The sequence below is a fragment of the Diabrotica undecimpunctata genome, chromosome 3 (assembly GCF_040954645.1).
Source record: "Diabrotica undecimpunctata isolate CICGRU chromosome 3, icDiaUnde3, whole genome shotgun sequence".
Lineage (NCBI taxonomy): Eukaryota > Metazoa > Arthropoda > Insecta > Coleoptera > Chrysomelidae > Diabrotica > Diabrotica undecimpunctata.
The window spans coordinates 114,276,135-114,292,399 of NC_092805.1; the positions used below are offsets into that span (position 1 = coordinate 114,276,135).

Genomic DNA, 16,265 nt, shown 5'->3' on the forward strand with positions numbered 1-16,265 from the left:
TATACATATTCATTTATATTTCTTAGAAATATAGAATTTACTGGTTTGATGTCATATGTCACATATATTAACATTTGTATTAAAAAATACCAACACGTGTATGATATATATTTATATATATATATATATATATATATATATATATATATATATATATATATATATATATATATATATATATACTATACTTGAAATTTCCTCGGGAATTATATGTGCTTTATGTGGTTTTCCTTGTTTGACTCCGCGTTGAATAATTTTGGTTTTGGGAAAAACCATTATTTTGACGACATTTTTATATTCTGTATCCATTTAATACATGTATTTTGTGGGTGTACCTTTTCTGTTCTCTGTCAAGGATTTACACAGTTTAATTATCGGAACACTATCATAGGCTTTCCTTAAGTCTACGAATACTATGTGCAGTTGCCTTCCATATACAAGTGATTTCTTCATTAATTGTTTCATACTAAACAAATCATTAACATATGATCTTCCAGGTCTAATACCCCTTTGTTGATCCCAGTCTTCGAACTGACTTTATATCCTATTCCGTAATACTCAGCGGTACAGTCTACATGCAAAAGCTATAACACTGAGTCCTCTGTGGTTTGCACAGTTAAGTTTATTTCCTTTCTTGTGTATGAAACTGATTTCTGTATGTAAACATTTTTCTATTCTGACGGAATCTCTTCCCCATTCAAACATTCGTTAAAAATCACGGTTAAGTTTTCCAATACTACATGCGGCGAAAATTTTCGACCAGTTGTTTTATGATTTTTCATCCTCTATAGTGTTTTTTATGTCGTTCAGTGGTACTGGACCACACTTCTTCTGAAACATCGTAATTAACATTCTCAAATTCCACCCTTTTTTCTGTTATTAAATCTCTATAATAGTTTCTCCACGTTTCTTGTCCAATTGGGTATATCGTTATATTTTCGTTTCGATTTGTTTTCAAAGTTCATACAGTTTCCCAGGCTGCACTAGATTTGCACCCTACAAAAATGTCAAAATACTTTAAGAAGCCGGAAAGATACACAACGTCATACAAGAGATGCAACGCATCTCTATCAAAATATTGTAACTTAGTGAAACCAGATAGCCAGACTCGGATGAACAAGAGATTTTAAATGCCAAAACATACTATTCGGGAAATGATGATCCAAACCATCGAAATGTAGTAGCAATTGTTGTTGATAAGAACTTATGTCAGTTAGTGACATCTTTAATTCCTATCTCTAATAGAGTAGTTCTAATTACTTTAACAATGATCCAACGAAAGTTAAATAAAATTCAAGTATATACTCCAACTTCGGACAAGTCAGACATTCAGATGGAACAGGTCTATAAAGATGTACAACAAGCCCTGGATAATACAAAGCCTAGAGATATCACAATTATTATGGACGATTTTAACTCAAAAGTAGGAAAGGAGAAGGAGATGTAGAAGACATTGTTGGGAAATTCGGACTCGGTTTAAGAAATGAGAGGGGAGGGACAGATTGGTGGAGTTCTGTCAAGAGAAAAGTCTGGTCGTTACAAGCACTTTTTTTAAATTACCTAATCGTAGACTCTACACCTAGAGGTCGCCTGCTGAGAGTCATAGCAAAGTTTTAGAAAACAGATAGATTATGTTTTAATAAGAAAAAGGTTTCGAAACATTCAATCAGTAAAAACATATCCTTGGGCTGATTCATCCACAGACCGTAATCCGGTTGTTGTAACATTCGATCTCCAAACGTAGACATCGAAAAGTATAAAGGCATATATAGTGTAATTGGAAAGAAAATAAGACAAGTCAGAGTCAATGAAAAATGGCTAAAAGAAGATAAAAGAGAAAAAAAAAGAAGATAAAATTTTTCTTCTACCTTACTGTATATAACAAAATAATATTTTATTTTAGAATTGCGAACAACCCAACAAGGACAAGTTTATTTTTTTCATATACCAACGGGTGTATCCACGTGGCATGATCCTCGAATACCCAAAGATTTAACACCACTTAGTCTCGATTTGGACCATTTAGGACCATTACCGCCAGGTTGGGAAATGCGACAAACCAGTTCCGGGCGGGTAAGTAAAATTTTCCCATTTCAAATATTAAATTAAATATAGTGTGCAAAATGGATTTAAAAAACCATTTTATAGCTTAACTATATAGGGCAGTCTAAGCCTCGAAAACAGCACACTTTGACGGTGTATTTGAAATTTGTAAACACCAACATATTGTCGCGAATTAAAAGTATTTTAACATTGAACATTCATCCTGATGAATATATTATTTCTAATGTTACTGGAATATTCTGTTAATTGTACATAAATAATTTCTTCTCCCGCTCTCAAAACACTTTCAGGTATCGTAGTGTGATTCCGGTTTATCACTTATCCATTTTTTCTACTATCAAAATTTGACCTGCGTTTTTTTATATGATCCATATAGAAATAGTGTTGTTTAGTTCACGTTATTAATTTTTTTTTAGATATATTTCGTCGATCACAACAAGCGTACAACTCAGTTTACCGATCCTAGATTAAATTCTCAAATTCTGAGCAACATTATTAGGAGGAATGGATGTAATCCACCTGGTCAACCTGTCGCCAGTACGTGTTCAACAGTTACACCTACCACCACTACAGCTACAGCCACTATTAGGTACGTATTAAAGGAATAGAAGAGTTAGTCGTATTTAATTAATATTTTTACACTTTACTGGTAAACTTTAGACATTAAATCACATATTATATTGGTAATATATAGGAGGTAAATAATAAATGAGTTTGTAAGAAAATCAGACTACTCTTCTACATACACAAGCATCATTTATATGCTGGAGCTGGTATATTGGATATATGTCGGCTCGATAGCTTAGCGGACTGACCGTGTTAGAGTGGGAACTTGGAACAAGGCACACTCCGGAAAGAAATTTTTCAAACGTCTTACTATAAAATACAAATTGTGTCTGTTACTCTGAGTTGTAATTTGCTGGTTGGTCGTGTCAGCCGATGGATATATTGTACGATGGGAGGTAGCAGTGGCCACCGTAGCTCAATGGCTAGGTACTGGCTTACCCAGTTTGATCCCGACAGATCCAGCAGGTGACACGAATGTAAGATGTACAATATGCCAATTGGCTGTAGTACGACCGGTGATAACAACAAACAACTTCCAAGAAAAAAATGAGAGATAGTTCCATGAATTATGCGATATCTAGCAGAAGGATATCCAGAGTTTAAAAGAATCGAAGGTTCGGAAAGAACATGAATCGGATAGGAATTTGCCAGATTCCTGTACTCAACTTTAAGAAAAAAATAAAGTTAGCAGTTTACCTCAATTTAACAATTGGGGTCATCAGAAAGTGAAGAGAAGATATTATGTTCAATCTAGAACTCGCTGGTTTCTTCCTTTCACATTGACTATGTATATTAAAATAAAACAAATGAAAGCCAGAGGAATATATAAAACTCTATTTTAAAAATAAGTGAAATTAACATAAATATACATACATAACAAACATACAATTATAACTAAACAAGAGTTTATACAAACTTAAATATTAGTTAATATTAAACGACACCAAAAAGATATCCATTTAAGGGATAGAACACTGATGGCTCAAACAAAGCGACAACTACGACGTATTTAACAACTAAAAGACAAACCTACCATAGCCGCAAACATACCATACATAAACAGATAAAAGACAAATTAATAATATTCATCATCATCATCCAGTCCCATTTTCACATCCATTGTTGGATATAGGTCTCCTCCAAACGTCTCCAGTTCTCTTTATCTCTAGCTGCTGCAATCCAGTTTGTTTCTATTCTCCTTAGGTCGTCGGTCCATCGGGTGGGTGGTCTGCCTCGACTTCGCTTGTCGGCTCTTGGTCTCCACTCCAATAATCTCTTCGTCCATCTTCCGTCTTCCATTCTAGCAACATGTCCAGCCCACCTCCACTTTTGTTTATTGATTCGCAGTATAATGTCGTCTACGCCAGTTCGTCAGCGTATCTCCTCATTTCTCACGCGATCTTTCAAGGTCAGGCCCAGCATTAACCTCTCCATTCGCCTTTGTGTTACCCTCAGTTTTTCGGCAGTAGCTTTCGTTAAAGTTAGGGTCTCTGCTCCGTAGGTTAAGACTGGTATGATGCATTGGTTAAATGCCTTCCTTTTCAGGTGAATTGGGGTATTTGTTTTAAAAATGTCTCTCATCCTTCCATATGCCGCCCATCCCAACGTGATTCGTCTATTTAGCTCGCAGGTTTGGTTGTCTCTGGTTATTCTAATTTCATGACCCAAGTATGTGTATTTATCGTTTAATTCTACCTTGTAATATTATTAATTTCTACAAGGTAGAAATTAATAATATTACAAAAAAAAACAACCTAATTACGGATACATATGTCAACGGTATAAAAACAAATTAATAATTCATAACGTATATTTTTATTTATTTAAAATGCTCAACAGGGTGTGTAGGCCTGTAGGCCTTTTAATTTGTATGGTAAATGCTTAAATCTTAAATCTTATTTTATAACTTTTTAGTATCTCATTGTTAAAAATAAATAATTTTTTTTTTCAGTACCACTGAACCAGACGGTCAGTCATCTTCACATCACTCAAATCCAGACCCAGTATCTCCCAGAATAAGGCCCGAACAGATTAGGAACGAAGACCTACCTCAGAGCCTCCTAAACGAATCGGAACACCTACCAAAGTATAGGCGAGATCTCGTGGCCAAGTTGAAAGTTCTCAGAGCAGAACTAAATGCTCTACAACCACAAAGTGGACATTGTCGACTGGAAGTGTCCAGAAATGAAGTTTTTGAAGAGAGTTACAGGTAAACAACCTTGTAAAAAACTATGTACAGAGATTTTAAAAATAAACTTATTATTTAAGATTTTTCACTAATAAATCACTTTTTTAAATCTTACCTTATGTCGTCTTTGGACTAGCTTATCCTAGAGCTAGGTATCGTAAACTTTAAATACTATTTTGTTTAAATTAAAAAAAAAAACTTGGAGGCAGTTGTTGACAAATCTATAGCCTTGTAATTATGTATACATTTTAGAATCATTACTAGTACAGACTGTCTACGCATACTCAAATGTACCTTTATTTTACAGACTTATTATGAAAATGCGCCCAAAAGATATGCGCAAAAGATTGATGGTTAAATTCCGCGGCGAAGAAGGCCTAGACTATGGCGGCGTTGCAAGAGAGTGGTTACATCTCTTATCGCGCGAAATGTTGAATCCTCAATATGGCCTTTTCCAATACAGCAGGGACGATCACTACACGTTACAAATCAATCCAGATTCATCGGTGAATCCGGAGCATCTTTCATACTTTCATTTCGTGGGAAGGATATTGGGAATAGCGGTGTTTCATAATCATCAGTTGGAAGGAGGTTTCACTCTTCCGTTTTATAAGCAGCTATTGAACAAACCAATTACGCTTCAAGATATTGAAGGAGTAGATCCTGAATTGCATCGAAGTCTCACCTGGATGTTGTAAGTAATTTCTTAAATGTATCTTTTAGTTCTACTGCAGTGCTTTAGGCATTCATAGTGTAACATTGAATATTCAATATCTGTGGATAATCTTTTTTTATTAAAAAAAACCAAAGAATGGAAAAGAAAAGTATTTGTGAAGTGTGTAAACATTTATTTCCTAGCTGAGTGCTTTCTGACCGGGAAGCCACTGATTTCATTTAAATCTAACTTTCATTTACTCCTCGTAAACCTCGTAATCTTGTCTTTCAGAGAAAATAACATCGACGGTGTGCTAGACACGACCTTCTCCGTTGAGAACAACAGCTTTGGTATTGTCAAAGTTCACGAACTTAAACCTGGAGGAGCATCGATAGCGGTGACGGAAGAAAATAAAAGAGAATACGTAAAGTTGTACGTAAATTATCGATTTATGAGAGGCATCGAACAGCAGTTCCTAGCGTTGCAAAAGGGTTTCTCAGAACTCATTCCGTCGACATCTTTGAGGCCATTTGACGAACGGGAGCTGGAACTTGTCATTAGTGGAATCGGATCCATAGATATTGGTAAGTTGGGATATATTGGTAAATTTATATTATATAAACCATGTTTATTACTGTGTAAATATTTGCATTAGAAACTACATAAGAAAAGAAGTTATTAACAATATTATACCAACAAGAGCGATACTATTGATATGGGATGGTAACACTATTGTAATCCTAGTCACCGAACAGTCACCAAATACTTCCTATGCACACGGATTGTAATTAAGAAACAATATATTTCACAAAGCAAAAATTTTTTAGCAATAAAATTTTGAGGAAGTATGTGTACGAAAATGTGTCATATTTACGAATGCATTTTCATACATATGTTTATATACCAATATATTTAAATGTCTATAAGTAAATGGTTCTATAATATTCACTTGTTCTGCTTTTAGCTGACTGGCGTGCGCACACAAGACTAAAACATTGCACGCCTGAGACCCCAGTAGTCCAGTGGTTCTGGCAAGCAGTTGACTCATATTCTGAAGAAATGAGGGCGCGCCTCCTTCAGTTTGTGACGGGAAGTTCTAGGGTGCCTCTTCAAGGCTTCAAAGCGTTGCAGGGTAGTACTGGAGCGGCGGGACCTAGGCTCTTCACCATACACTGCGTGGACGTACCCCCGCAAAATCTGCCCAAAGCGCACACCTGTTTTAATAGAATAGACATACCGCCGTACGAGTCGTACCAAGTGTTATTAGATAAACTTACTCAGGCTGTTGAAGAGACTTGTGGATTTGCGGTAGAGTGAGGTAATGATTTTATGTTTCTACTTAATATGTGAATTTTTGAAATATTGAATATTTAAAAGTTTTGTCGTTTCTAATCAATACTTTCGATAAATTTCATGTGAGACACATTTTTCGAGTATATAATTTACTTATAACTAATTTTTAAAAGCTAAATAAGCTTCACGTAACTCTGTTTCAAATACATAAAAAAACATAAATTTGGTGAAAATACTTTTTTTAGTCCATCATTTTTAAAATTCACTTAACAGCGTAAACGATACGCTACTAAGTGTCAAATGAGCGCCCAGACTGATTGATATCTCTCTCTTTAACTTGCGGCTTCGATTATCTTCTGTTCTTTTCTACTGGTCAGCGTTGTCATGATTTATGAAATACAATAATGAGTATGAGATATAATAATTCGGTATTCTATGACTATTTGACTGTATGTCAATATAGAAGTTAATTCATTATCTATAATCACAACCTCGCAACAGTGTTGTCGTTAAAACGTCTTGTGCATTTTGGGACCTTACACAAAACTAATTCGAGACTAAAAAACTTCCAAGCGAATTTTCAAGTTATTCAGCTGAACAACTCGCTATATTAGAAACATTAAAATATATTAAAACTAATTTATTTAATAATCAAAAATTTTTAATAATATCAGACTGTAAAAGTGTTATTCATAAACTTTCAAATATATCTACTAATATTAATATTAATTATATCTTACAAAATATATTAACCAGTTTTAAATACCTGTACGCCAAAAATTTTAATAAGAACCGGTAGGCATTTCTCATAATTTGATTCCAAAATGGATATCGGCTACCTCTCCTGCCTCCGAAGTCCCTTTCAACCCTTAACCTGTAGCACGACAGTTTATGTCATTCTGGATGTCAGTGCTCGGCTCCATGAGCCAACCTTTTAAAATAAACCCCCAATTTTGAATCGAATAGAGATTCGTGAGTTTCCAGGCCATTCAAACATGATATATATTTTGTGTTTTAAATATTTGGTCATTACTTGGGAGATATGGATCAATCTTGTTGAAAAACCATTTCATCCTTACTATAAGTTTTATTTTTAAATAATTTTTTTACATGAGTGCATATTCTTATACCTATTCTTTTCTTAACCTGTTTTAACAATTCTCTGTATTCTGCGAGTCTATCATACCTTCTATCAGAACTGCGGATCCGCTATTTTTTATAAGAAAAAGAGCCCAAGAACTTAACCTTCAACAGATATTTAACTACTTGATCAGTGTGATCTATCACAAGTTTTTGTTGTTACTTACTCTAACAAAACGAGATCGCTGTCATTACCAAAAAATGACTTTCATTTGAGAACAACATTTTGTATAATCTTCATCATGGCAGTAGTTAATTCTTGTGGGGTCTGATTGTTTTTCTTTCATCTTGTAAGTTCTTTTCAAACAGTGGGGCCTTTCTGAAATGTTTTGCTTATTTCCTGGATATTAATTTACTTTCCTCTATTAAAACAGCTTGAGCCCTTGCTTTTGTCTTCGTCTTCCTTGCATATTTCCCTGTTACGTTCACATAAAACATCCCGGTGTCTCTTTTTTATTGCAATATCTTGTTTACAGCTCCTAAACTTACATCACACACCTTGGCAATAAGTGTTTGAGTGAGAGTCATTGATGTGCATTCACTCGATTAACAATATTAGTGTACGTTTTGGAAGTAATATTCTTATTTTAAAATAAGCAAATACACCTTTTTTCATCCTAATTTAACAAAACAATTATTTTAAAAAAGAAGCAACAAAAATTCAAGTCTGCTGCTGCTGTTAGGTATGTTTCATGACTCATTATCTTTCAAAACTTATCACCGATTTGACATAAACGTGTTGCCAACTGCTATAAAATGTAAAATTCTGCTGGTTAAAGTGCTTTCTTCAAAAGAGCCGGTAATTTATTAAAACACTACATTTAATCTTATGAATGTACACACACTAAAAAAATCACTATACTTAAAATTTATGGTTTCTATTGTTAAAGGAAATCTTTATAAAACTCTTATTAGAATTATTCTTATTTAAAAAAAATTAATGAATAATGTATTGCTCTAATCTGATCTTTTTTTTTTATTTTAGAATGAACTGTTAACCAATTAACGTAACTGTGGTAGTTGAGGAGCTCATTTGGAAGACTGTCAAAGTGCCTTTTAAGTTTTCACCTTCTTATTCTATTTCACAAGTGCCTAATACGCTAGTCATCTTACATCTCACGAGCACCAAATCTCTTAGACGGAAGTATCATAGAGCTTATGCTAAAAAATACTTTTCTTTGAGTACACTAGATAGTGACCATTCAAAACTTTATTTTAATATGTATTATACCTTGTGCAATAATAAAATGAGAAATACAAGAGCTTTATTGCTTTTTAAGCAAAAAACACATAAAAAACAACAAAATAATACATAATCAAACTTTTTTTTTCGCAAAATATGAAGGAACAGGCTTTCAAATAGTTTTTTTACACAAGTCCATATTCTTATAACTATCCGCAATAGTTTTTGAGCCTAATTTCTTTCATAAATAAACTAATTACCATGTGTTACAAAGTAGGAAAGTATGATTCTTATTCTATATGTTGCACAATGTAAAATTGTTTCTTTTTTAGCGTTGGGTGCCTAATCCATCAAAAATACGTATGAAAAAAATTGCTCTATCTATTAATGTACCTGAACTGATATTACGTTGCTTTATGGCTTTTCACCTATATGGGATTTTTACAGATCAAGTTTATTTTTTATTTAACTGTAGAGATAAGATCTGTAAGATCTAGGTGTTAAAAACAATTCTATAACCTTTATTTTTTGTTACAATCTAACATGTTACTATCTGGCGTATTACTTCTACTTATTACGTTTATATTTTTAGTTGTGTTTAGAGGTTTTGTCCAATCACTACTGGTAGGTAATATGTACTAAAAAGAAACTTTAATTACTGTCGTTTCCTTAAACGATTAAGTTACAGCTTTAGGTAAAATAAACAAGACGATACAGTAAAATTAAGAGGTTATAATTTGGATTCAAAAATTCTGAATTTTCCAGTACACACTCAGAATTTCTACTGAACCAAAGTGTAACAGCACATAAAAAAAGATGGATCTATTATACAAGGGTAGTTTGATGATAATTTAGCATTACAAAGAAAATGCATAATTTTTGTTAACCATCTCAATTTTTTTGCAATATGGCCTTATTTTCGCACCATCTATTTGACAAGATACTTTTACTCTTTTATCCTTTTCGGAAGTAATTTTCCGAACTCGAACTCAACATGGTTTGCACCGTTCTTTGCAAAACATGATCAGCAACATGTGCAACAGCTGCCTTGTAAATGGGTGCATTGTGTTGATGGCAGATATTTTTTTTTAGGCCAACCAGAGCTGTTTCCCCTTAAATTGGCGTCGAAATAGAATTCTTTCGTATGTACGCAAGGATAACTTAATGTCAAACCCCCGTCATAGATAGAGTTTAGTATGCAAACTTTATTATAGTTAAGAAAAAGAGAAACCAATTTCTAAATACAAAGAATGACATGGACTAAAAGATTATCTGACCCAAAAATATGATGGCCAATATTTCGATTCTATCGAGCCTACTTCTGTTTGAAAGAAAAACTTTATAAAAGAAGTTATAGCTCTGTACATTATCCTCTATAATGTTTATGAAGCATGGGACCTTATTGGTAAAAAAATACATTCAGTATATAATTGATTAAATATTACCTATTAATGAATAAAATATTACAAGACATTCGTAAAATCCCACTAAAACACCTAAACTAAAATTTTCCAGTAAATTAATGAAAACGTTACCGATCATTTGAGCGTCAGTAGAGGGGCTAGGGGGATTCTACCACACATTGGAAAATCAATGTGTTACAGAGAGCGTTCTATCAATGTGTCTTGATAGATAGATAGATAGATATATCTTGACGTCACAAGCCCCGCCCCAATACAACCGCCATCATTAGGTCGAAGGAATCTACATTACCGACTGTCATAATTCAACTTTTATCCGCTAGTTGTCACTAGTCAGTTGCGATTTTTAAATTACATTCATTTGCAAATTATTTAGTTGCCAAATCTTCTTCTTTTCAGTCTGTCAAATCTTCTTTTCCACAGCCGAAAACGCGCTAACTCTACTTTACTTTATTTTTGATTCCTCTATTTTTTAACAGCTGGCAACCCTAATTTGTGACCATTTTTTTTTTCAGGGAACGTTATATTATCATATTAAAAAAAGCCTTTAGCAGCGTACTTTATTTAAAAGATAAATGAACGAAATTTTTGTTCAAAAATTATTATTAGTTGAAATAAAAATATTTGAGGCCACTTTTTGACTGGCAAACTATTATCAATGTATTCTCCTAATTTTAAATTTATGCAAAAATGTGCCTTTGATTAACTACGTTATGAATGTAGTGATAGTTCAGTAGAGTTTTGTACTAATTTGTTTTGTTTTCCAGACCACGATCTATAAAAACCTGAAAACAATGTATCATTACAGATGTAAATACTCGTTTCTGACTAAGAAATGTAAGAACTTGTTATTTACATACCAGTCGTTAGTAACAAATCACATATTAGCACTGTTTAGTCATAGTCAGAAGTATAAGTATTGAATTAATTTATCAGGCGATTGAGACAAAACCCTCTAGCATAACTGCATCAATTTACAAATGATCTAGAATTACGAAACTGTTAATAATTGCGTTCAAATTTATTCTATGGTATTGTTTTTTTTTTATTTAAATATCTACAACTGTATTTGCAGCAGCTACCTACTAAATACTAAACATATCTAAATACCTACTAAACATATCTTTTACACAACAGCCTTACTAAACACCCGATTTGTTGGTTTTTATTACCTTTTCTTATTGTGGCCAAAAAATATCTTTCTAAAAAGTAATATTTTTAAAATCGAAACAGTATATAACCCAGTAAGTCAAGCATAAATTTAATGTGCTTATAAAAGCGGAGATCATACAATAACTGAACACAATTTTGGAGAGTAAAAACGAAATACACAAATTCTAGAGTTAATACATATCAGGGCAGCTATTTTTGAGCTATGACGTATATAGCGTCGATGCTTTCGGAAAACGTATAGCATTATTTGTCTACTACTTAGCTTTCAAGGATCGATTTGATAGATCTTCCATTATTCACTGCTGATTTTGCTTTAAATGATTCTTTATATTATGGTTCGAAGTGAACTATGAATATGGTCCTATGAAACTTAGTTGAAATGCAGGCAAAATTGTAATTGGATGGTGTTATGCAATAATGGGTCAAGACACATTAGGCTTGTTCTTAAAAAAACAGCAAATAAGTTTAGCAAGTTATAGAAATTTCTTTATAAAAATGTATATTTCAATATCTTTTCCTACCTAGAATCATGGAAAAAATGTTGGTTTATTCATTTTTGCTTATCATTTTCATTGTCACTTCCCTAGGTTTCTTGTACAAGCTCATGTTGTAAGTTGTTCTCCAAACCTATATCGACATCAAGTCAATGGAAGCAACACAACCGTCGATATCATCTTGAAAATCTGCTGTGTTTGACGATAATACACTTTTGTAAAACTGCTGAACATCTTTAGGTATTAGTTTATACTCTAGATCTTTAATGGATGGTTTTCGACCCTTGTTTCTCAATGCTAACCAATTGGTGTTCTTGACTTAAATTAGATTTCATAAATAAGTTTTTGTCTTTGTTCAGTAGTATCTGGCAACGTAACCAATACACTTTGTTTTTTGCTACATTAACTTTTCTATTGGTAATAGCTTCGATCAAATTCTCAACAGAACGAAATCACTTTTTACAAGACGGGTTACTAAGAATGTATGCTTTCTGCGACATTTAGCCATTACATCCATATAGTCATTATCAATATATAATCTTGAATTGTCACCGCTGACTCAACGTCACTGAATTTATGAGTCGTTTAGTAAGAAGCTGTGTTCGGATAGTAAAAATCTTATAATAATTTTTTCGATTGTCGGATGGTTCTGTAGAGCATGAATTAATAATAAAACAAGTTTGATGCTGTGATTCTGACCGCCGCATAAGTTTGACCAAAGCTGTAAGTTCCTTTACTGGAGCACGAATATGTTTTCTTATATATTTTAAAAGACACGATCCCACTTTCTGAGGGCCTGTTCCAGCCCTCATTTTCTGTCCATACATTGAATGTTCCCTGGTTTTGGCTGACTATATGAATTCCTAAACTATAAAAATTAAGATGTCTCTTGTAATACGCTATTCCAGTAGGAATTTTAGGTATTGGGTGACTTTTCTGCATATCGGAAGTTGGAGTTTTTTGAATTTTTGAAATACTATTTATAAAGTTCGTACATTTTGTTTAAATTTAAGGGTGGATTTAGAAAATTTGAATTTGGGAAATTCAACATATTTTGGGAAAGAATTTATTCGTTCCATGTTTTTTTGCAATCTGGTCATCTGTACATTTATTTTTCCCACCACAATTCGTTCCTCTATCGTCAACAATTTCCATATTGTTAGATGATTGTTGTAAAGAAACGCTTATTCGGTTTTGGTTTATTTGCAGCGTTTTAAGGAAGGGCTTTTTTACATATTTCATATTCTCCAATAACTGTTTATTGGTATTTTTCTCGTTTCCTGATTCCCATTTTTACTCTACCTGTCGAGGTATTGGCTGAAAGACGACAGCACCATTTTCATTACAATTTCCATTGTTTTCGTCACTTTCAATTATTTCTTCTTCTATGACGTGATCAATATCTTTTTCGATATCCGATGGAATGTAATCACTACCCGAAGACTGGAATAGTTCTTCGTCTAGATTTGTTCTTCCCCTCCAATAGATGAGGAGCTTAAGCAATCTTCTCCCCCACTTCGGCAAGAATTTTTCCTCTATTCATTTTGAAAAAACGTTACTGTTTCAAAATTTAGTAATAATGAGTTAACCCACAACATCTAGCATTAAAGCAACATTTTCCTTCTTTCCAAATTAATGTTCAAACAAAAAAAAAATATTATTTAACAATTTTTTCCATTTAAAGGGGCTTATTTACCATCTAAAAAGCATTAAATAAAACTTATCTGGAGGATACTTAAGACTTTTTAATTCAGTATTTTAAAATAATAATACAAAAAACTAATAAAAATTGAGTCCGACAGACCTTAACGCATTTACATAACTTATTGTGGATTTACTCTTTTTTTTTTTTTTCAAAAATATAAATTCGAGTTCTGCGTGATGTGGCTTGACATCTCAGTTACTACATGGTGCGAATGCCTAAATGTGGTTTAAATATGTTTTGCTAATTATAGAACGACATTTTGCCAGGTTAAAAAATGGAGTAACTCAATTTCTGTAAAAATGTAGGGTGACTCATTGTATAAAATCATCAAATTATCTTCATGAAGAATATCTTGAAAAATTAAATCATTTGCTAAGATAATCTTTGTCACTACTTTTGTCAAAACGTTTTCTGCTCATTAATGAAATTAATGTGTGTCAAGTTGTATCGACTCCTCCTAAATTATTAACTTTCCAGGAGTAAAAAGTCATTTGTTATGTTATCCTGTTACCAAAGGTGATAATTTACAAAGCGTTTAATACCGGTTGAGTTATGTAGACAAACATCAATTATGGCGAAGTTTGGCTCAGCTGGCCTTATACGAACTCAATTTAGTGGTGTTGGTTAAGTTACGGCAAAGAAACAGTAGCAGTCACAAATTTGTCTGAATAGCAGACAACACTAACACATAGCAGTAATTAAAATGTCGTAGATTCGACACTCAATTCCAAGTTTCCGGTAGTTTCGTCGGCCAGAGGAGTCCGGTAACTCGAGGGAAAAATATGTCATTTTGCACGATAATTTGTGTTTGCTGTCATATACTATTCCGGTCAATCCAAACAACACTAGAAGGCATGACGATATATGGGAAAATGGATTAGAATATTTCAAATCCGTATAAAACTTACTTTTAATTAAGAGTTAAGAGTAAAATAAAGTTAATGTGATGATAAACAGTGCTAACCGTATTTACTTTTCATTGACGTGCATTTTTTTATTGTATATCGTGCTGTCTTTGCGATGTATCTTTACCTAATAATTAATGCTAACCTTTCTCAAAGATCTAGCCGATATTTGGAAAAAAACCTAAGAGCGTTGTGTTTCCTTTTTTCTGAAATGTGAAATCTACAATTACATTTGTACATACTTAAGTACTATAAAAGAGGTACAGCAAATGCCAATTATGTGAGATTGCAGTCGTTTGCATGAATGACTCGTTTCCTCATCGTTTTCTAGATTAACTGATTGGGAGCTCGATATTTTTTCAGTGGCGTATCTTAGCGAATTTTGATACACGGTATCTGGTATTCAGATCGACTTCACTTGCCACGGTTTCATTGTCACTATTTACTTATCCAACGCTGCTACAATAGATCCTTTTTAAACCCTGCAGGCGAAACAATCATAATTGCATATGAGTAATATTTTTGTCTAGAAATCACAAAAAGTAATAAAAACACAAAAAAGGTGTCAATGTTACAAAAACGTTATCGTGAGCATATCAATTTAGAACAAATATATACATACACATTAAAAACTTAAGACATTGTCTGCGGACAACTATACAAAGATATAAAGTAATATATTAGTTATAAAAGTATATATTTTTGATAAATATTTCAAACGTTTTGATCATTTGAAAAATACTCACTTCGCTGTGAACTAAATATTAAAATAAGAAATCTTCGTTTCGTAATTCTAGACACTATTTCACACTATTGTAGATCTTTCAAAGGAGGTAGCTATATATAATAAAATTTGTAAAGAATACTGCCCTATAGAGATTTCTAAATCTCTTGTTCACGTTATGTGTATAATTTGATTATTTATTTGATATGATATGATGATGTTAAATTAGTTATTAAATCTATTTTTCTAGAAAAGCAAAATGTAAATATTTTTATTATATTCTGGTACCTATAACATAAATATTACATCTGATATTTTCCATTTTTTTTCTGATTTATCGTAGGCATAACAAAAATGTATCCCGACACGTAGATCTTTCGAAATAACAAAATTGTAAAATTATTATAATTTTAGATTAATAATTACTGGTTTTAAATGTGCGACATTAGTAGTATGTCACGATGCTTGTCTTTGACCAAAAGCCAACCTTTTTTTGCTTCTTTCCGAAGCAAAGTTTTCGATAGAAAATTAAAGTATTAACAAACAGAAGTCTGGCTTAGATAGTAGTTGAAAGTGTATATCATGAGCCTACTATACCTTCCATGTGACATATCTCCTTAACACTGTAAAGGCCCCAGACCAGAAAACCGGTTTTCACAAAAAATTACTGAATTTTGACGGATCAGAAACTGTCTTACTCAAACTGATTACAAAGCTGGCATCTATCCCAAAAGAAATTTCTTCTTTGCTAAG

The 16,265-nt window shown here is 32.8% G+C and overlaps 1 protein-coding gene across 1 annotated transcript in view; it reads left to right on the plus strand.

Annotated features, from left to right (window-relative positions):
• The window catches only part of Smurf (SMAD specific E3 ubiquitin protein ligase), a 49,536-nt gene extending 33,703 nt beyond the window's left edge, over positions 1 to 15,833 (plus strand). Inside the window, exons 6-12 of the mRNA XM_072526679.1 lie at positions 1,904 to 2,073; positions 2,481 to 2,653; positions 4,583 to 4,840; positions 5,127 to 5,513; positions 5,766 to 6,058; positions 6,439 to 6,792; positions 8,893 to 15,833. Of these exons, the coding sequence (XP_072382780.1) occupies positions 1,904 to 2,073; positions 2,481 to 2,653; positions 4,583 to 4,840; positions 5,127 to 5,513; positions 5,766 to 6,058; positions 6,439 to 6,791 (1,634 nt within the window). The 3' untranslated portion in view covers position 6,792; positions 8,893 to 15,833. The remainder of the gene's footprint in view (positions 1 to 1,903; positions 2,074 to 2,480; positions 2,654 to 4,582; positions 4,841 to 5,126; positions 5,514 to 5,765; positions 6,059 to 6,438; positions 6,793 to 8,892) is intronic.
• Positions 15,834 to 16,265: the final 432 nt, after the last annotated feature.